General features: G+C 47.3%; 2 protein-coding genes across 2 annotated transcripts in view; both read right to left on the bottom strand.

Annotated features, from left to right (window-relative positions):
• Nucleotides 1–10,288: 10,288 nt before the first annotated feature.
• On the bottom strand, nucleotides 10,289–14,574 carry spry1 (sprouty homolog 1, antagonist of FGF signaling (Drosophila)). Its single transcript, XM_035161677.2, has 2 exons — nucleotides 13,801–14,574; nucleotides 10,289–12,360 (listed from the first exon to the last, which is right to left on the bottom strand). Exon 2 carries the CDS (start codon nucleotides 12,304–12,306, stop codon nucleotides 11,224–11,226), a length of 1,083 nt encoding a protein of 360 aa, XP_035017568.1. The 5' UTR covers nucleotides 12,307–12,360; nucleotides 13,801–14,574; the 3' UTR covers nucleotides 10,289–11,223.
• Nucleotides 14,575–16,536: 1,962 nt separating this feature from the next.
• The window catches only part of spata5 (spermatogenesis associated 5), a 97,645-nt gene continuing 91,557 nt past the window's right edge, over nucleotides 16,537–22,624 (bottom strand). Inside the window, exon 18 of the mRNA XM_035161052.2 lies at nucleotides 16,537–17,128. Coding sequence (XP_035016943.2) covers nucleotides 16,949–17,128 — 180 coding nt within the window. The 3' untranslated portion in view covers nucleotides 16,537–16,948. The remainder of the gene's footprint in view (nucleotides 17,129–22,624) is intronic.

The raw sequence follows: 22,624 nt of genomic DNA, 5'->3' as shown, positions 1-22,624 counted from the left end.
CAGTCACTTTTGTTTTCTTTATCTACGTTCAACCTTCAGATTAGAAGTTCCGCTGTGGTGTCTGTGCAGAGCAGCTCCTCCACCACCGCCGTGCAAACAGAAACTCAGTTTGTCCGAAGTCAAAGTTTCTCGTTATCGAAATTCAAACAAATATTTCCTGGATGATAAAATGATCACGTGACAAAAGGAGCTGGTGAAAGACAGGAAACCTCAGGGAGAAACATGGGGGACCTTTTTTTTTTTTTGCAGCTGCAGGCGTCGCGCCCGCCCTCAGTGAGAGCTCTTTTAAAGTTGCACCTGTACTTCATGGCGGGGGTGCGGCTTGATGTGGGCGCAGGGCGTTCTGCACCCCCTCGGGAAAGGAAAGAATTAGAGGGGGCCTTTGTTGTCTACACTCGCTACACCTCATATATATTTTAAAGGCACAAATACTCCAGGGCAGCTGAGCCCCCCCCTCTCCCCTCAAAGATCGACCTTGGCTGAACATCTCCGATATTCCTGTAAAGGCAAATTGAGCGTTTGATTGTGGCCAGACTTGAACGAGGTTATGAGCATGCGCCGCTGCCGCGTCGTAAAGACGGGGCACTTCCAGACAGCTGGTTTCACTTTTTCGTTCACCCTCTCTCTTCCTCTCCCGCTTTTCCTTTTGTCCGACCGAAGTGTTCCTCTCTTGATTCATAAGGGTGTGAGATTCGCCGGGCGGCTGAAGTTTCCTTTCAACTTCTCACATGGCCTCCACAGCTGGCCGCCTCCACGAGCACGGCCCTGGAACAGATGCAGGCGAAAAAAGCTATAGGCCCCCGCGTGACAGCTAGTTTTTCCATCTGCTCTGCGGGGCTGTCGACGGGTACGAGCGGGAATTTAACGTCTTTAACAACAGTTAACAACCGAAGTGGCGTTCACATCGTCACTGCACCCAGGATGTGACATCACCAAACACCAAATCTGTCGCCTGCCACACTGGAGACAAATGTTTAGACGCCATAAAACAGCTTTACACAAACATGGCCTTGTCTCCGAGTTTGTTCCTGCAGAACAACACACACGTTTTCAGCTGGAGATTCTCGGCTCAGTCGTGTTCACAACAACAACGAAATCTTTGGAGCGCTCAGGTGCAGGAGGAAGAGGCATAAGGTATAAATTCTGCTGCGGAGATCTCCTGCTGTGTGCTCACCTCGACTCCTCCAGACTTTATACCCGGAGGTCAGCTGGAGAAAGTCTGCAGCGAGTGCACAGAGCGGACACATTAAAGATGTTGTGTTTTGCATGCTTTATTCTCCAATCACTTCTGAATCATTACAAATGGGAAACACACGCGTCACAACTGATAAAGGAAAGAAACAAACAGGAATCCTGATGTTTTCATTCCAAAGTGTGAGTCAGAATATGACGGAGGAACTGCAGGAAGATCAAACTGTGTCCTGAACATATTCTGGAACAAAAGTTAAACTAGTCTTTTATTCTGGTGCCAAACGTTCCAGAGGTCCGGCTCCATCAGGAAGGCCGAGAGCAACATTTTATCTGCTGCTGATTTACTGCCCTGGAAGCTGCAGAGATCAGAGCGGCCTGCACAGTAGTCTACAACAACAATTTTGGGTTGCAAGGAAAATTACTTTGGAAATTTGGGTCCACTGGGGGGAGAGTTTGGAAAACCACTGGAGCGTCGTATCTGTTCCACAGGATGGCGAGCAGGATTGCGTATCTGCATGCTACGACTCTAATGGTCAACATCTCCGCACTCAAACTGCTTCGTGAGGCAAATCGCAGCCTTCCGACCTCAGCAGCTTCACACATGCACACACAACACTCTGGCAGGGCGGCGATGTGGAAAAGAATTTCTCCCGGTGGTGCACCAGCAATTTCCGTGCACTCCCTCAGAGAATGCACACAATCCTACGAGGTGCCAATCACGGTTTCCGCGAGCTGACGACGCCGGAGTCCGACCCCGCGGCCGTGATTGACAGCTCCGCTTCTGTGAAGGGGGGGTGTGGTCTGGGGAGAGTCAAGCTGGGTCATATTATGGAGGGACGTACTTAATAAGGTCTACAACAGGGAAAGTGGCTGCCCTCGAGGTCCAATTTCCCCTCTGGCATAATGCTGCCATTGAAGGAGGCGGAGATAGAATCGCACCTCTCGCAGAGTTTGAAATTGAAATGTTAAAGAGCAAGCGGAGAGGGAATAGAAAGGATTGAAGTCTGCGAGGAAGCAAACTCGCAGCCACAGAGGAAACAGTCCTGGTTGATAGTTTGGAAGTTTTCTCTCTCTCTCTGTCGCATTAGGGTGCGTTTGTTTTTCGTTTCATCGCCTAATCCCCCTTTTCTTTCCTCTTATCTCCTCTCGCTTGTTGCTTTCTCTTTCAAAGCAGCATCACAACTGTACGAGAACCCAGACTTTCAACAACCTGGACAAACAAAGGCTGGAGATTCAACGATCCAGCGCTGTATTTCCCTGACACATCTCCAGAACCCTGTGCTTGAGCATTAAGCCTAAAATCAACAACAGATAAGCCTTTTCTGTGTCCTCTCGTTTGATCCGGAGCCCCCCCCTCCTTCCAGCTCCTAAGCTTCCTGTTCAGGACCCCCCTGCTCTGGATTTGGGGGCTGAAGACCCTGGAGGGAGGGAGGGAGGGAGGGAGGGGTGCGGAGCCGCTGCTAAGCAGATGCCCTGAAACTTTCCACAGGACCTGGTGCAGTCACTGTAAAAGTCAGAACGTAAACACACGCTAACGTGATTATTAGAAGCATTTGAAAGGAACTCGATACGGAGCTGTCGTCATCTCTTCTGAGCGGCATCGATTTATTTTAACTGCAGGACGAGAAAAGACTCGAATCTGCTTCGGGGTGGTTGATAGGATCACTTCTCCGTGTGGCTGCTGTCAGACACTGAAGTCTGGACCTGAAATGTATCTGAAGGGGCCGTTTGCTAGAAGACGTTTGCATCTCGAGGACGAGAAGGAACAAAACCAAACTGGCCTGCTGCTCGACCCACTCTCAGAAAAAATAAAGGTTCTTACATGTTTCTTCACAGAGTCGCCACCAATTGAAGATCTTAGTTTTTATTGGAGTTAATCTGAGGTCAGCGACAGCATCAAATCAAGGCAGCAACTATTCATTATTTTAGTTACCGATGATTGTTTTATTGATTAATTGATCTATGAAACATCACGTGATAAAACAACAATTTCTCAGATCCTAAGTTGATACCTTAAAAATATGATGTTCTGTCGAGTCAACGGTCCAGAAGGAAGAAGGTTAGGAGGGTTGGCTGACTGTCAAAATAAAACTTAAAATTAATGAACCAGCCTCAAAGAACCAGTTTTGATGAATGTAATTTTTAAAAAGAGCCTTTTTCTAAAAGGTTCTTTGTGGAACTAAAAATTATTCCTATACGGCATCACTCCGAAGAACCACTTTTTGTTCCTGTCCGCACCTTTATTTTTTAGTGCGGGCTCCACTCCTCACCTGAATATCGACATTTTCCTGCTGTGCTCCTCATATGACAAACTCTTCACAACGAAATCATGTCTCTACGGATTAATACGCTATGGACACATTTTAGCTTGTGTGTAAAAATGTAAATGTTTTTTTCTCTCCTGTTGCAGAAGGTAGAAAAGAAGAAGAAGAAGAAGAAGAAGAAGAAGAAGAAGAAGAAGAAGAAGAAGAAGAAGAAGAAGAAGAAGAGTTGGTAGACGGAGCGACATGAGGTCAGCTCCTTTATGGAGGTAATCAGAGTTGTCTTCCTGTCTATTCACACAGCCGGGCCCTCATTCCCAAACTGAAACGAGACACCGGGCGTTTTGTTCTGGGTTTACAGCTCCAGAGGACGAGGAGACAAACAAGGCGGCAGAGAGGGGGCAGGCAGCGTCTCCCTGGGAGTTATGGCACCGACACTAAAAGTTAGGAAAATAGTTTACATAAAATCTTAGACTTGAGTGTCGCTCCTTTGATAAAGACCGAGTCTGGTGTTGAAACCCATTAAAGAGGATGGTGAGCTTGTACAATTGAGGAGCACGACCACAGTGGAAAAAGAGCCAGAGATGTGGTGTAGATGTCGTGTCTCCTGCGGGTAAACGACAGAATCCGTACCCACTGCGACTTGCAGTGTTTGAAATGGTCTGTGCACTTTACGAGCACGCCAGTCATATATCACTGGGATGGTTTTAAAGCAAAGAAAAACTCCCGACACATTCGTGACTTTGTAAATCACCGAGGACGTCGAATCGCTGCTTCTTGCAAATATGAGCAGAATTAGAACGAAGTGTGAAACACACATTAAAACCTGTTGTTTATTTACCTGTGTTTAATACGCATTTAAGATTTCACACTTTTAATAAGTCTCATGTATTTATGCGCCAACAGAAGTTCAATGTGCGTCGTGAAGTCGCTCAGGAGAAGTGCAGCGTCCGAACTGGTAAAAACCTGTGTCCCACTGCAGAGTGATTTCACCAGGGAGCGAATTCTGACTGAATCCATTCACGTTGCAGACAGAAGCCAGATTGTGGTGAGTTTTCTGACCAGTGGAAAAGAGGCTTCACGTGTAGAGTTCAACTTTGACGAACTCACATGTCCTGACAGCACAGAGGTTAAAGGTCAAAGAGTCCTCAACACAGGAAGTCGTGATTGGTTTTGCTATGTTTTCCACTGCTGGAAGTTTCCTTAGGAACTGGGAATACTTTGCAGGAACTTTGTACATTTCCACCGCAGGGACCAGGGTCTAAATGAAGTATCAGAGAATCTTTTTACCTCTGAAAAAGTCTCAAGACCTTTGGTGTGATGCTCTTCAGCAGATTTTCTTTACTTTAAGTCGAACATTTCAGATGTTTTGAAAACGTAAATGTAAATTCAAAGACTCCAAAGACTCATGTAGGTTATGTAGGAACTAACATCGTGCTCCTCAAGAAAGGAAAGTGTCATAAAAGACCTGAGTCAAAGGATATATATATATTTTTTGAAACGAGTGTCCTCACATTGGCCCCAAACCTGAACCCAAACCTGACGGGAAGCAAAATATACACGGAGGGAAAATATTTGGTCTCTCTCCGACCAGGCCTGAATATTTCAACATGGGTCTTTAACAGGATCAGAAACCCAGCCTCATCCAAAGCTCCACAAAGGCCTGAATCTCTTCAGCGAGCCCACCTGTCGGCCGACCACACAGCCGACTCAAAGGTCCGCTGATAGCGTGGGAGATTAGAGCCTATCTCCCCGCGTCTGGAGGAGGCTCCTCAGGGTGGGAGGTCATCGGAGGAGGAAGGAGGAGGATGTGCTTGGGAGGGTCGAAGGGTGAGCCAACCGGCAACTGGGAGGTTAACCGTCGTACTGGGGAGGGGGGGGAGTGCAGCTTCCACCCGGTGACTGGCTGACTGATGGAAAAGAAAGTCCCCCCCCCCCGTGACCCCCACCCTGTTGCCCCCAGCCGAGAAGAGCCGGACGGGACTAAAGCCCCCCATTGTTGTCCCCTCACACTGGATCACCAAGGCCACAGCAGTGAGAGAGGGACAAGGGGGAATAGGATGGGGCTGGTGTGGGAGGTGTGTGTGTGTGTGTGTGTGTGTGTTGGGGGGTCGGCCCACCACCTCAAACACAATCGTGTGATAGGACTTGGCCCTATCTAATCAAGGGCAGGAGGTCACTTCCGAACAACTGGGCAATAAAAGATTATTTCCAGCCACATAACAGAGGAGCTGTTGGAGGGGAGGCGGGGCAGAGGGAGAGAGAGGGAGAGGGCAGCGAGCGATAGAGAGAGAGAGAGAGAGAGAGAGAGCGCGAGCGGAGGGGGAAGGGTGGCTGTCTGAGAGGAGAGGAAGTGAATTGAAAAAAGCCAGCAGACGGGAACCATCTGTCTGGATGCATAGTCTAATCTCAAAAAAAAAAAAAAGAGAGGGAATGAAGGGGGGAGGATAAAGAAAGAGAAAGAGCTTCCTCTTCTTCACACACACACACACACACACACACACACACACACACACACACACACATTTCTCTTCAGTTTATTAGGAACACCTCAGTGAAAGTAAGGCAGTCTAATTCCTGAGAAGGTTATGATTCAAGTGAAGGAGCATTTAGATGATGATGTGTTTTTTATTATTTCGCCTCCTCTTAGAGATTTGAACTTTTCTTTACAACCTTACAACCAACAAGGACTCGATTATCAAACCCTGTCCCTTTCAGCAATGTGTACCTAATAAACTGATCGATCTCTATCTTTCCCTCTAATCTGCGTGTGTGATGCCTGGTTTTGTCCTCGCTCGAGAAATCAAAGGGGAAGAGAACAAAAGTGGTTGTAGGGGGCCTGGAATGCAGCAAACACACAAAACTGTCCCCTGGGGCCGTTAAAAGAGGAACAAGGACATGATCTTGTCGGCGTCAGGCCATGTGAGGAAAGAAGTTAGAGCAGCTCCGAGTTAACAGAGGGACGTCGCCGCTCGTATCACGAATCTTCTTCCACGTAATTTGAATTTGACGAGGGGGATTTTTCTCTGATGTTTTGAAATCTGGACGATTCCCGAGCGTGTTGTGTGGATTTCGTTCCGACGACTCTTGTTTCCACAAACAGTCTCCACGAAGAGCGACGCTGACACAAACACCCCCCCGCTGATTTAATTAGGGAGCTGAATGCAAAAAAAAAATCACCAGCGGGTCCGCCGGGGCCCTGTGGGAGCTGGCAGGGGCCGCGGCACTAACTTTGCAGGAAGGAAGCGACACTTTGAATACTGATGAGTCAACGAGAAAAAAAACAGGAGCCATTGATCAGGAGCAAATCTCGTCAGTGGCCGAAATAACACCTGGTCATTAAATACAAAAGAAACCCCGCTGAATGATTGACAGGGGTCGCGTATTGTATTGATCCGACCGGCCTCCTCCTTCCTCTCGTCGTCATCCTCATCATCACAACCGACCGGCCTTTGTCCGTAAAATGGCAGACAAAGGCGAGAGGCAGGAAGGGGCTTTGGAGAAGAATGTGGTATCAGATAGCTCGTAACGCTGCATAGACACAGGGCAGGTTCGGAGGAGGAGGGGTGTGAAAGTTTTACACTTCACTTCCTGTTGGTGGGTGGGTGGGTGTGTGTGTGTGTGTGTACCCAGGAGCAAAATGCTTAAGAGGCTCAAGCTCCAATGAAACACCTCCGTCTTGAATGGCCCTTGACACCTGATAAAACACCGGGTCGTCCCCACAGGCCTTTTACGGCTGACGAGCAGGAAAGAGGCCGCGAAACGACCGTCTGTCGCCGACCTGAAGCTCATCTGACGAACACGGGAGGTTTCATCCAGCGTCAGTCACAGAAAGTACTGAAAACACATCTGATCTCTAAGCCGGGTTTTTATATCCACTAGAAAACTACATTTGTTTCTACGGTTCAATTTGTGCTGTTTTCCTATGGATTATATTACATCATTCAATGTAATTTCTCAATTAAATCAAACAAATTAAACAAACTCCTTTAACTTCCATTGGTTTGAAGTAGGGGCTTGAATCTCTATCCACGTGCAGGATCCCACCAGATATAAATAAGTTAATGTGTTTTCTAATTTGTCGAGGAACCCTTTAAAGAAGAAGTTTGCACTGCCACTAGATTTATTTGTATTTCGAAGGCGTCGTCTCATCTGAACATCCACAAACTGGTTCTTTACCTTCACCAGTAGACGGCAGCTCCGCTCTCAGGCCAGAATCCATCAATATAGTATCATCTCTGTCAGGGGGGGGGAAATATCACATCTCCAAGTTCAGGGGGTTTTCATTTTTTAAGTGAACTTTAAGGATTAAATGTTCGTCTGTGGGTTGAGAAACGTCTCCAGACCAAAAACCTGGTGTGTAAACTCTGCTGCTTTTCTTATTTACCCACATGTTTACAGTTTTCAGCTCTATCCGGTAGTTTTCTGATATTTTGGACCCAGCGAGCTTCACTATCACGACTTTATCAGGACCTGAAAGGTTTTACGGCGATCTCATATTTTTGTTTTATGTCGTGTTTTAATCCTGCGGAGAGGGAGTGTGGATGTTGGACTCGTTTCTGAACACACCGACTCTCACATGTGGCTCCAGTTCCACCGACATCATCCAAACCCGAATATCTGAGGAGATAACTTCCATAAACTTTGGTCATCACGCTCCAGTCCAAAAAAACGCCGCCTTCCTCTCCAAAACCCGCCGCCCCCACATTTCCACTGATTGCAAATTTCTATTTATATGCCATGAGGGGAAATAATGAAAACCAGATGAGGAGGCGGGGGGAAAGCTGCAGCGGGTCTCATGGCAGTGATGAATGCTGCAGAGGAGGAGGATGACTGTTTATAGAGTATCCTGCTCCGCCGCGACCGACCCGGCTAAGAAAAGGTCTGCCCCGGTAGGATGTGTGGGCTGGAGGTTCCACTGTGACTCACTTGGTAGTCATGCGTGTTTGCACTCGTATGGGCCCAAAAAAAACCCCAAGCTGCAGCGAGGGGACCCGCCAGGCCTGACGAACTCCAAATAGCATGACGTGGGCGTGCGGAGCAGCTAAATTTACTCTGACACAAGTGCAAAGAGGAAGAGGTGGTGGAAGTTGTGACTGAATTACTTAATACTGACTCACATTTCACTTTCTTCGCAGCAGCGGTGCACGTGGCAGAGATGTGTCTTAAAAATGTTATTTCAGACGCCTCCGCGCGATTAGATCAGAGATTTAAGAGACGTGTCGAGGACTTAACTCAACCAACTTCTGGAAACGGTGGGAGTAGGATCCGTTTCCTTATTTGGCTTAGGCTGGAAAATATCAAGTAAACAGTGTCTTCCTGTTGGCCGCCTCCTGAATACAGCTGAGATCTCCTCCACCACCTCTGCTCTTCTTACAGACCAACTAAAGTGAAACCTGGAAAAAAAAAAAGGAGAGAGGCCTCCTATTGTTTGCTATCAACCAGGAGCCAGAAGCAAATGGGGCTCGAGTTGCAGCTCTGAAAGGTAACAGGAAATTGACAAATCGCTAATCCACTCTGTAACTATTCAGGGGGAAAAGTAAAAAGGTGCATTCCACCTAAAACAGAGAGACGAGCGCGAGAACAAACGGGAATACGACTCCACGCTGCAGTCACAGCGAGAGCCGGGTCCGCTAAAAGACAAAAGCAACAAGATGGTTCCTTTTGTGCTCGTGTTTACCGTTCGCGTCTTAATCTGCGATGTGTTTACACCGGCTCCTGGACGCCGCTGCAGCTCGATCACGCTCATGTTAAATAAAAGCTCATATTCCAGGAGAGACAAACCCACAGATCCCAGGCCTGTTGCACACGGCCCCCCCGAGGGCTCCAGCATCACATGCAGCTGATTATAGACACGGCCCTGTTGTGCAGCTTTTTGCAAACATCAGCTGCACTAAATATAAATATTAACCCCCCCCCCCCCCCGCCAACACCACCACCAGTTTTTGTCCCTGAAAATGTCCTTGTCGCAGTTTACCCCCCCCTCCGACTGTTTCTGGTGATGATCTCATCCCCTGGGGGCCCGGAGGTGGAGGGGTGAGGGGCGGAGGGGTCAGCGGACTTCCCAAGTGATAAATTCACTGACAAAAAAAAAATAATAAAAAAAAGAGGCGGCCAAACAGGCAGGAGTGCGGGTCCTGGTGGGGGCGGGATTTAACCCCTGTCGTTGCCTTTAGTGCAGGAACCACGCCATAAAAGCTCAGCATTGATAGCCCCAGTTTATTATCTTTGAACAGGTGGCCCCGGCTACTCGTTATGGTCGCTCATTTCTCACACACACACACACACACACACACACACACACACACACACACTGAGGGCCTCTGCAATATGGAGACTATTTGGGTGTTTGGGAACATCCCGATCTAGCCGCGTTAAAGCCCAGGGAATAAACTATGGTGCATAGTTTTGTGATGACTTGTTGGCTGGTGAGTGGAGTGGGAGTGTGTGTGTGTGTGTGGAGAGGGGGGGGTGGTTAGCAGGAGAGTTACTTCCTGTGAGGATAAGTCATGGAAACGTGGAGGCCGTGTTGATGCGAGGAGCTTCGGGGCTCATCGTGTCAATGACCTGCGTTGTTTAGGACTCAAGGTTACCGGGGAGAATCGCAGCGATGGAACCCTCCGAGAATGTAAACAGTGACATTTGGAGCCGTTTCTGCAGCATGAACACACACACACACACACAGACACACACACACACACACACACACACACACACACACACACACACACAAACGCACACACACAGACACACACAAACGCACATGAACCCAAACCCAAGAAAAGCAGAAGAACCCCCCCCACTCAGTTGATCAATCAAGACGCCAGACAGTGCTATTGTTTCATTAATTAATATATTTTCTGCATTAAAGTTAACATAGTTTTCTTTTGTGCCACCCTTTAATTTTTCAGTAAGTATTTGATATTTTGTTATATTCAGACATGAGTAAATTTAAGACTGTCTCTTGCAATAAATATCATAAAATAATAGAGCTTCACATAATAAATATTTTTTACAACAAAAAAATGGTTTTAACAGACATTTTTCTTTTTTTTTCAAAAAAATAGCCAGAATTCCTCTTATGGATTTTTGAGCATACAATGTACACAAAAATAAAAATAAAACAAAAAAAAAATGAAGAACATGGGAGAATGCCACAGAATGTGTGTGTGAAGAGTTTCCGACGACGGGTTGGAAGGAGAGAAACATATCCAAGTGGGAGGAAATACTTTGAGATGGATGTGCTTTCGTTTATGCAACATGAGCAGAGGAACCACCGGGGGTTTGTTTTTCTGTGTGGTAGCAACCAATAATTCAAACATACCTGCTCGCTATGAAAACCAGGTAACAGCTACATATTTGCCCTACAGAAGATCGTCCTTCACAGATTTGGTGAGAGGCAGTTTCCCGCCGGGCCACACAGACCCAGGGGAAACCACCGACCTAAAAACGGAAGAAAACCTTTTTCTCATATATATATATATATATAAAAATAAAAAGTAGTGTTAATGAGGAGCCGAGGATAGACATAGAAACAGTTAAGGCAAACACTGGTCTGTAAAAACATGGTCCTGATCCAGAGAAAATAAAAATAATTGAGTGGTTTTCGTTACTCCGTTGCTCAGCTCCTTACGGCTCTGCAGCGAGGAGGAGGAGGTGCTAAGAATGTTTGATAAACATTAATTTGTGACTATCATCGTCATTATCATTGTCATCATTAGATCCACGCCAAGTCTCCCGCGCACACGCAGTCACAAACACACAGGGGCGATCAGGAGGGTTTCTCCTGGGTCTGTCGGTCCCAGCTCTCCAGTTTGCAATACACAGTGTTGGAGTTCTTGCAGCGACAGCCGGGCCTGTTCACCCGGTCGTGGCAGCCCTGGCACGCCTTCAGACACCCCTTGACAGGCAGGTAGCATAGCAGACAGGGGAAGAGTACCGACATTAATCCCATGCACAGGAAACGAGAGCAGCAGTGGGAGCGTGACAGCGAGCAGGGGTGGTCCGCACACGAGTCCCCCTCATCGTCATTGGAGCAGTGGTAGAAGATGCCCTTAACCAGGCACATGCAGGTGCCGTGCTCCAGCGCGCTCTCGGGTGAGCAGAGGCACTGGCCGTTACACGCCAGGCACGAGGGCAGGCTCCTGGGAGCCGTGCAGTCACTGCACTTGCACTTCCCACAGCGCTCACAGATGAATTGGTGGCCGGCAGCAGCCACCACCCCGTTGCCACTGCCGGTGAAGTCTGATTTCCCTTTGCCCTGGGGCTTGAGTGGAGCCTCTAGTGGAGGCTGGTGGAAGTGAGGTCCCTGCTGGGGCTGCAAAGGGGCCTTGGGCTGAGTCCTAACAGGCCGCTCCGCTCGAAGGTGGTGCGGTAAGCTCGTGCTGGACCTGGTGGGGGGTGAGCGTGCCAAGAGTCCCTGCTCAGAGGAGGCGCTGCTGTTGCTCCCTGAACTGGCAGCACTTCCTGTGCTAGTGGAGCGGCTGAGTCCTGGGGCCCGGGACCCGCCGTACTGCTGTCCCCCGGCCACAACCACCACGCCGCCCCCGACGTGATGGTGGTGACCTGATGGCCGGTGCTCATAATTGTTGTTCACATTAACGAGGATGACCTCGTGAGTTCTCTCCTGCTTGTCCTGAGGCCTGGGGGGCATGCGGGGCGCAGGGGGCCTCCGTACCACCGAGGGCCCCTCGGTGTACTCGTTGTTGGAGCGGATGGCCTTGATTTGGTCCAGGGAGAGAATGGCGGCATGCTGGAGCTCCCGCTCGTAATCCGACCTCTGCCGGCTCTCTAGGGAAGGCTGCTGGATCACCACTAATGAACCGCCGGGGCCATGTTGACTTTGGAGCTCCATCTGGGGGGATCACCACTTCCGACATTCACCGTAGACTTGGCATGCATCGAAAACCTGCCAGGGGAGGAAGGGAGGCCAGGGGGGGGGGAGACAAAGGAGAGGCAAGGAGGGAGGGGACATCATCAGAAAGAGCCAAAACATGGCACAACAGGAAAACACAGTGTGTCCTGATGGAAGAGGGTGAACATGGTTCCCACACAGACCAGTGAAAACCAGCTTATATCACATCATTAACACTGTTCCTGAGGAAGGGAAGAACGATTCTGCAGGATCAGTCCATGTGGATTATGTTTTAAAGTAATATAATAATAACTACACGAGTTGTCTAATTTGTTTTCAAAGTTGATCCAGACTTTGTGTTCAGATCCTGTAAACATGACAATCTGTCACTTTCGTTAACTGAAGCAACCTGGTGGAAAAAAAGTTGACTATTAACGAGACTTGTTGTCGCTTCCTCTCCAATACGCACACATCCAAACTTCAGTGGAGCCCTGCGAATACTTCCCCTGCTCATTTACATTTGTATGACTAGTTAACATTTAAATGCACCGCGGCGACGAAATGAGGACACGATCCAAGGGAACTAAATGAGCGGCCTCACTTAGTATTCTATTACTACACCAGAAAGGGTTTCAGGGAAACGGGGACAAAAGTAGAGGAGCGAAAAAAAAACTTTTAAGGTCAAAACAAGTTCCGACCAAAATACAGAAGAGTGAAGACTGAACTTCAAAGTTGTCAGATTAAAAACTTCACCTGCTTCTATTTAAGAGTTAATTTAAAAAGGAAATTATTTATCATACGTGTGTTTTTTTTTAATGCCATGAACACTATTGGGAATTTGGGTTGAAGTCCTCGGGGATGTTTCAGAGCAACGTCGAAGTACACGAGGCCAAAAAACTAATAAAGTTTGGATGAACTCGAATCAAACCTGCATCAGAGTCAAAGCCAAAAACGATCGATTCCTGCTGCTTCGGCTCTTTACGCACAAAACTCCTGATATTCATCAAAAGCTCCGCGCGTCAAAGTGCGCACCAGTGAAAAGGAGCAGGCGTCGTGCGCAGGAATAAAAAAGATCCCATTAAAAAAAAAAAACACACAACGAGAGGAGACATTCAGAGGACGCGTCCAAACAGACGGAGGAAAAACTTATGAATGAAAACAACCGCCGCGGGGGGAGGGGTGTTTGTTACAGGCACAGCCGCAGAAGGACACGGGGCATGGAAATCTATCAACTTCATCCACCGATCGCCATGAATCTCACCCGCTGCGGGGAAGGGTTTCCGTGCCAAACGCGCACAGCACGGCACGGCACGGCACGGCACGTCTTCAGCTTCGTGCACCAGCCGCAACTTCACGTCTTATTTCGGCTACAGCGACGCAAACATAATTACGATCGTTGCGTTCGCTGCTATCGCGCAATAACCCCCCCCACACACAGTGAAACAAGAACAAAATGCGTAAAGTAAAGAGTGAGAGAGTAAATGTGATGCGTACCTATATGCAACCATCCATAACGTCGAATCCATCAACCAGAGATAAGCCTAGAACTCCATCCAGAGGGAAGGGGCAATGTCCACGCGTAAAGTGTGAGGGCTAATGCATAACATTCACAGTCCTGTTAATCCAAGCGCGACTGTATCCCTGTGCGTTATTATTCCCTCCTCTCGGTGGCGTTGAAGAAAAGTTCAGCGCGGGTTACGCATGCATCGGTTCCAGGGGGTAAAAAAAAACACAGTAAATCCACGATGGAGCTCCCGGTGGAGGGAGGACAGGCACCCGGGGAACTGCTGCGCACTTGGGGAGAGAGAGAGAGAGAGAGAGAGAGCGATGGGGGTGGTGGGGTGGTGGTGGGAGGCCGATCTCTGAGCGAGACAGCCCCAGTTCTGCAAAGTCCCGTTGTGGGAGAATTCAAACCAAAAAGGAGGATTCGGGGGTTAAAATCCAAGCGTTTCTCCTGTTCGGTGCGTCTGCAGGGAGGTGATCGGATCTGGGCTCTGGTTCGGTCTTATCGTTGCGGGGAACCAGGCGCTTTCTTGTGCATGTATAAAAAAAGAAACCGCGTCGTCGGGTCTGGGACGGCGGCGCGCGCTCTGCTGCTCCGCGGGCCTGTTCAGCACTGAATGAATGGAAGCGCAGGGCTCAGTGTTTGCTCCACAAGCCAACTCCCATTGGCCCATTCACTCCACTGAAAAAGGATACATCGCATCCGCTCCTGATTCATTGGGCAGATGTAGAAGGCCGGGCGATAGAGATGTGCGCGCGAGTTAAGGTGGAACGGCGTTTGGTTTTTCTTTTATTCCACGATGAGGGGCTCAGGGAGGAGGAGGAGGAGGAGGAGGAGGAGGAAGAAGAAGAAGAAGAAGAAACACACGCACACACACACACAGCTAGTTTCCGTTCCTGTGGGTTATGAATAATGATGTGAATAAAGTTCAGTGTGACTCAAAGTATTTGTCATAAGCGCGTCATTTGTTAGCATTCTTACTGGTGCGTGACGAGGCCGAACCTCCAGGGAACAAAACACCTACTTAGATTTGAGTAAAAATGTGAGATATAAACTGGAAAGGTCATTTGTTCATATAACAGATAAGTTATTATAAGCCCTGTTATACCATGAATATAACATGAAGAAGTGAATAGACTCTGATCTTGTGCTGGAATAATCATCTGTGATTAATAGAAGTTAAACTCAAAAACTATCATGAGAGTTACAGATAATTTAATGAACTTAAATGAACCAAAATTGAGTAAAAGACGTTTTGAAAACATCTTGTTCTTCAGATGACAAAAGTTGTATTGACTAAAGAAAGAAACAAGAAATCTGGGATTAATTAAAACAATCTGAGTGAAGCGAGGAGTCGTGAACAGAACCAGGTCCTTTAATACAACCTTCAGTTTTAATAACTCTGCATAACAGACACTTACACTCACATTGATAGGAAATGATAAGTGAATTTAGGTCAAGTTTGCCTGTGTGATTTCAGGGAAGTGAGGGAGTAAAACATCAACAGGATGTCTTCCCTCCTCTCTGGAATGTTCCCATTACGCACATTTACGCGTGACACCGGAGGAACCAAACCTCGGTGGTGATGAGTCTGCAGCTCTGATCCGTCCACTCACACAACATCTGATGACTTCTCATGGGTCCGGGCTGTGGGAGGTGGGGGGGGATTTCTTTTTTTTTGTGCGTTTAAAAAAAAATCCCGGACCACCTTAAGAAAAACGCAGCCCTGCAGCCAGGGGAAAGACTCCCCCTCCCCTCCCCCTCTCTCTCTCCCTCACCTCCCTCCCCCCCTCTGTTCCTGACTGTCTGGTTTGATTGGTGTGGCGGATGCGCTACATCCGGATCCATGAGAAAAGGAAGTTCAATACAAAGTCAATTTATCCCATTCAAATGGAAAAATCAATAGATGAATGACCCTCGGTGCCATCTCGGGTCAGCACATGCGTAAAGGAAGAATGCGTAAAAGGCGCAGGGAGAGTGAGCGCAGTGATAAAGTGGCTCCGTGGCGCAGGAGCCGTTCTAGTGTTTTTTTCTCTCCTGGTAAATGTGGAAGTTAAAGTGCAGCTTCTCCCTGATGCTCGGTCCCGCGCAGGCCGACAGATGGCCGCCCGGACCCCGGCTCTTAGTGGTCGGAAGTGCGGACGGAAATCTCACGATTACAGCAATTAGCTGATTTTCCATGGATGTGATGAATGTACCAGCCGCGGCTGTTTTTCTCCCCGCGGATGGAGAACAGCAGCTCCACACACACTGAGGGTTTAGGAACCTCCAGAGGTCCGTGAAGGGTCCTCAGGTCCTCACACACAAATCTAATCCAACATTTAACTCCAACAATGGAAGATATTCTGACGAGAGGATTCTTTCTCTCCACATCAATCAGTTTTATTTATTAATTTATGGATTTTTAAATGTTCATATACAGGCCTGGTCTTTCTTTTTGAAAGTATTGTGCAGTTTAATGCAAGATTCCATTCAGATGTTTTTCAAAAGACACACAATACTTAAATGAAAACATGCAGCTCAGACAGATTCTGTTCGGGTGTGAAGCTGAAACCTGAGTTAAAACGGACCAATGGGTGGAGAGAATTTAAAATCCTATCAAAGGAGTATTTTGCAGTTTTTATTCTGCTGTAAACTTAGCATCAGAAATGCTTATTAACTTATTTACTTTGTCCTGAAATGTTCCTTTTTATGATGAGGAAAAGACAAGACAACTTTAGACCAAACATAAATAATGCATTTATTACATTATTAACATTTTTAAATGATCAAAAATAAGAAAAAAATATAACAACACTGTCCTTCGGAGCTGTTTGAAACTTACGTTGTCAATAACAGCAAACATGTTATCTCAGGAAACTACATTTTGTATTTGTGGACTCAAAAAGCAGTTACCACTTTTATGTTGCAGCTATAAAATACAAAACTTAAACATATTAAGTTGGCGAATAAGCTGCAAAACAGAAATCCTTCCGTTCGCCAAAATCCACATCGGCCAATATTCAGCTGGATGTTTATCAGTAACTTCTCCAGCAGATTGAGGCAGATTTAAACCTGTATTTTATTTTTTTTAAATAACAATAAAACTACAAAGAAAAGCTAAATTCCTTGGTTTTGAATGTGTCCTTGGCGGCGTGGTCAGAAGAAGCCCAGGCCGCTGTGCCGCTGCTGATAGCTGATATACGACTGGATGAGAGAGTCGGGGATCCGAGGCTTCACAGCGTTCAGGGCACTTTCAAAGTGTCTGGCCTCGATGTGCTGGGCTTTGATGTCCTCCTGTAGGGCCGTGAGGGCGGCCTCTCTGCATACTGCTGTTATCTGGGACAGGAAACAGACACAGACATTCAGCTGTCAGCCAGTGAACGCCACACAGAGGCACGTGAGGCCGCCACAGTCAGAGGCTGCTGACCGACTTCTGTGGCAGACTGTGGAGGTCACATGAAGCAGTCATTCAAAGAAATATCTGCACATTAAAAGTCATTGTGGCAGAGATAAAAACTGTATTTAATCTCTGCATCCACTGAGATCTGTGCCAACGAGCCCCGTGAGGCAGAAAATCCACAGTGACAGTCAGTGTCACAGTTTCAGTGGGAACAAGTCGTCATATGATCTTTTCTTGAGACTGAATCAGCTTCTGAAACGGAAACATCTTCGTCTGCGTCGTCTAAGCGTGTGTCACCACTTTTGCTGTGTTCTCATGTCGGATTCCCCCCCATTTCCTGCTGACTTTATACCCGGGGGGGGGCCGGGCGGAGAAAGACACACAGATAATCCGGAGCCTCTCACTCACACATAAACCTCATCCGGGGGAAAATACAGAGAATCTCCGGAGTTCAGTGCATGTCTGAAAGCAGCTTGTTCTCAGGTGATAGGAAGAAAACACAGATTTTAATGACCATTTCCAGACTTATGTCCCGTTGGCCACGTAAAGATAGTGAACAGTGATAGATGTTTACAAATCTGAGTTTGAGGAGGAAAATGTAAAAATCCTTCTGGATGCTTTGAACAAGTTAAGAAAATCTCTAAGTGCATCGTATAAAAAAGGTCTAACAAGGTCTTAAAAACTTCAATCCCCAGTGAAATGTTGCTCTGTTTACAGCTTGAGAAGAACTGACAGAGTTGCAAAACACTAAATGGGCAATTTTAGGAAAAGATTAAGTTAAAATTTGGGTTTGGCTCCGAGGCTCCGGAGACCACATTAATAGTTCAGTTTGCTTATTAGTTATTTAACTTGCAAACTAACGAGGAACATGAATGTTTTAAATGTGGGAGGACATTATAAAATCAGCTGGACTGCATGTTTAAGAGAGTTTTAGATTTATGTTTGCCTGCAATGCAACAATACTTGATGGAAAAATATGGTTTCCTGGCTCTGCCCTTTAAGTTTGTACTGAACTAATAGGATTATTTCTGCCTCCAGAGCTGCTCCTTTAATGAGAAATGTCTGTTTAACCAACATTACTGATCTGCCGTGTCTACAGTGTAAATACAGTAGTCCTCCTGCAGCCTCGACACTGCAGCACTGATAGAATTATGCAACAGGCTGACATGGCGGAGCGCTGCAGGTGACCTTTGGGGAGAGATTCTGCACACGCCAGAGGAGTGACTCACTTCCGAATCAGCGGCGATGGCTGATGGAGGCCAGGCACCTTTTCCCAGCGGTGCCACCCTCCTCTTTTTCTAGAAGCACGGCTTTGTTCGGAGCCGGGGGAACTCGCACACCTTCCTCGCAGGAAACCGTTAGCATGAGCACTGATAACGTCCGAGGTTAGCGGGACACGCAGTCATGTAATGCAGCGGAGCCGTGGAGTATTGAACAGGGAAAGTGTGCACGACGAGCAATGTGGGTCCAAGGGAATTGTTCACTGGCCTGAAGCGCTGACAGTCGCAGCTGCACCGTGTGGCACATGCAAGCTGGTAGGAAACACTCAGTGTGACGGAAAACAGTTAACAACTGAAGACTGGGGGCAAGTTGAAGGAAACAAAACCAAAGTGTGTTCATAGCGATGTTCTACAAAGCTCCACATCTTCACAGCTCATCGTGATAAATTCCTCAAGTCTATTAAACTCTGTTGGAGCGATAAACACACTTCTTCCTTTAGGAAATTCCCCCATTTGGTGTTTTGATGATGAGGTGGAAGGAAACTCTGTCTAACTCATCACCAAGAAATCTCTCATAGGTGTTTAACCACCTAAGGCTCAGTAGGAACCTCCTGAAATACTACTAGAACCTCCTGAATGACCACCTGAACCTCCGGAAAGCTCACAAGAAACCCTCTGAAGGACTTCTGGGACCTCTTTGAGGACCACTACAACCCCCAAGTCTCCTTAAACCTACTAAAGGACCCGTGGAACCTTCTCAATGACCATCAGAACCTCCAGAAAGGCCTCTAGAAACCTCGTCACTGACCACTACAATCTCAGAACCTTCTTAATGATGACTCAACTATCTGCAGAACATCATTAATGTCCATTCAAACCTACTAAAAGATCCATAAACAACCTAAAGAAACTAAATAACCTTTCCATCGATCACTAAAACACCACGAGATCCTCTTATAACCTGGTAACTGACCCCTGAGGCCATAAGTTGTACAAACTTAATACATGTTTTTATCGATTTAAATAATTCTGTTTGGTGAATAATCTTCTTTCAGTGCACAAAAAAACCCTTTTTGCATGAAAATGATCAACAGCATGACGTCATCTTTGTGGGAACGGGGGAAAGCGCAGAGCTGAGGTTAAAGCGTTCGACAGTCATGGTGTTTTTCAAGGCTAGAGAGTGAAATGAGGGGAGATGGATGTTTGAATGTTGCTCTGGCCCAGCGAGCAGCTCGGGACAGGTGCTTTGCAGATGTCAGGATGTGAGGCCCTTCGTTCCCCCCCCTCTTCTTCTTCTGTTTCAAGCCAGTGAGCAACATGATTTAAGCCGGGTAAACACACAGGGCCGGGTTAATTTTGTATGAGGGCTTCCCATCATTCAAGTAATTTAGGCCTGTCAGTAATAATGACGGAAAACAATGAAGCCATGCATCCCGCTTCCCTGTTTACAAACGGAGCGAGGGCGAGCGAGCAGAGGACCAGAGTGAGAGAGAGAGAGAGAGAGAGAGAGAGAGAGAGAGAGAGAGAGAGAGAGAGAGGGGTGCCACATGTTGAACAATGTGATTTCGGGATGTTTCCGAGCAACATCCACAAACAGGAAGAGACAAACACTGCAGCATAATCAAACTGTAATTTCTTATTTAGGTTGAAACTCGACTGACGAGACCCGTTGGCCTCAATGTCATGATTCAACAGTTAATAATTATTTGGTTGTTTACTTCCAAAACACCCCTCGGGTTTGTTAAAAAGAGAGAGGGGGGGTTGGATGTCCGGAGCTGCTCTGAAGTACACAAACGAAGTGCGCACACACACGCACACAGGCCCCCACATTCATGCTCAGCCGGGTTTATGAGCGGGTCTGTGGAAGCGATCAACAAGCCAGTGTTTCCCGCTGAGTGTTTGCCCCGAAAAAAAACATCAAGCCACAAAGGCAAACAGGGCGAGAGCGAGAGAGCGGGTTTGTTTGTCAACGGGAAGGCATTCCTAGAGCCGAGCCAAACGTCCAGCTCCGACCCCCTCCAGCACCACCTTGATACCCCTCAACCCCCAAGAGGCAACCTACACCCCCCCCCTTCAGATGGGCCCCTTGCACTTCTGGGAAGGAAAACGAGGAGGAAGGAGAAAACTGCAAATGTACAGAAATGAGATGTGTCTGTGTGTTTGGGCCGGGGGGGGGTTCAGTGGTAAAGAGTGCTGAATTGCATGCGGGCCAAATAAATTATAGATATCTGTCCTTTATTTAAAATTTTATTGCCACGCAGACCTTATTTTTCATTCCCCTTCATAAATTATGTCAGCAATCACTTAAATGCACGGAGGGGGCAGAGCTGATGCATTGCAGCGGGCCGCTCTGGTGATGCCGGCGAGCTCAGAGTTCCTGGTCGTGGCAAAGTGCCAGTCGTCAAAATGGCAAAGCAAACGAATAAAAAAAATAATAATTTAAAAAGCAGCACTCATCAAGAACCTCTCAGTTCGGAGACGGACTGAAAAACCTGCTGACTCAAGACGAGCCCAGGAGTCCGTCTGGTACCGAGTCCAAGAGAGAGGTTTTCATGACGGAGCACAAAATGTACAGAGAGCTGCTCAAGTGAAAAACCTTAATAGTCGCAAATAGTCAGTGAACATTGATCCTTGATGGATTCATTCAGCAGATAGTTGGATTCTTGGCGACACCCAGCTCCTCGTATTGCAAACGTCGCCTGGTTCTTTTGGTTCCAGGGTGCAGGAGACAGGATCTGTCATTAACACGCCCACTCGCTGGGACATTTTCTGGACATGTGCAATGGGACCGGCAGGAAAGTCTCTCTTGAACATGTGTATTCTCACACACAGCTTCTCTGGACCATTTGAGGAAAATGTCCAGACTTCAGTGTCAAGTCTGAAAGCAGCTAAACAGAGACCAACAAACCCACATAGACACTGAGGGGTATTTTTTATTTGATTATTTTACTGCTTTCTATAGTAGGCCATGAATTATAATAAACCAACCTGGCTAAATAATTAATAAAGGGGAAATGGCTGTATCCTTTGTTGTAAGCATTAGTAAAAGTGATCTCCACTGAGACGAGCCCTTAGTCACAGCTCCTAACACATAGTGACAGGAGGAGGCAGAGGATTTCGGTCAGTGACGCCACGTTAATGGGGTTACGACATGAGGACGGGCACGTGCAGGGCTCGGGGCTGCAGGCCCTCGCTCGCCTCCTGTGCTCCCGGTAATTAGGGTGCCACAACGTGAAGCTCTGGATACAACAGTGGCCTTTATGCTCCACCGGTCACCGCATTGCACTTCCCTCCGCAGCCACAACTGCACGTCATGCTGTCTGACTGCACGCAGCTCACCCCGTTGGGTATGTACACTGTATGCAGAGTGATATACTGCAGCGGCCCCAGCGCTGAATGTGAGGTCCTGTTGTCCTTGTAAGATAAGACAACACCAAACTTTAAAATGACTCCAGAGAGGAAATTAGCCCGTTGTGGCAGCGGGTGGGAACAAGACACTGCAAAGAAAAACAGAATATAAATAAGAACATAGCCAAGTGGGGGGGCTGCATAAACACACCTGACACTTTTTAGCACCAGAACATGGCGAGCGAAAAAATTTACGAGCGGAAATAAAAAGTCGCGAGTATCAACATTCGGATGGAGAATGTATAATTACTACAGTTATGACCTCAAGTGGTGTTGAGCGCAAGAAAAACAACAAGTGAAAATGCGCAGCATGAAGATGGACACGGCCAAACGATATCTAAGAAACGAGAAGGTAAATAAAGTCACAACACATATCGTAGCTGGGATATGTGACTAACGAAGGCCGTGAGTAGAGTACAGTGACTACAGGCCCGTTGAAAACAAGAATACATAACAAACCACGAGTTTAAAGTGAAGGAACTGGAACTCAGACAAACCTCGGTCAAGGCTCAACAGTCCCCTCAAATCCATAATGTACACTCTCATAGATATCAGGTCCATAAATACCCATGAATATCCATGAATTACTCACACACACACTTCACAATCTGTGATAATGTCCATGTGGTCTCGTGCACAAGTGAAGGGACGATGGAGCACGAGATGGAAAAGGCAGGTTGGTGCGGCGTCGGCAGTAATTGGGGCGTTCCGACCTTTACCTGTGGTCACAAGGCGCTGAAATGAGGTGGCTGGACTTAGTCTTAGAGAGTGTGTGATGAATTTGACATCTGGAGGGAGCTTTGA

This window comes from Hippoglossus stenolepis, chromosome 7, assembly GCF_022539355.2.
Source record: "Hippoglossus stenolepis isolate QCI-W04-F060 chromosome 7, HSTE1.2, whole genome shotgun sequence".
Taxonomy (NCBI): Eukaryota; Metazoa; Chordata; class Actinopteri; order Pleuronectiformes; family Pleuronectidae; genus Hippoglossus; species Hippoglossus stenolepis.
This window is presented reverse-complemented; position numbering and strand designations above follow the sequence as displayed.

Bases quoted from the DNA above. Each gene is read 5' to 3' on its own strand.
- spry1 (XM_035161677.2), bottom strand. From the start codon at position 12,306: ATGGAGCTCCAAAGTCAACATGGCCCCGGCGGTTCATTAGTGGTGATC.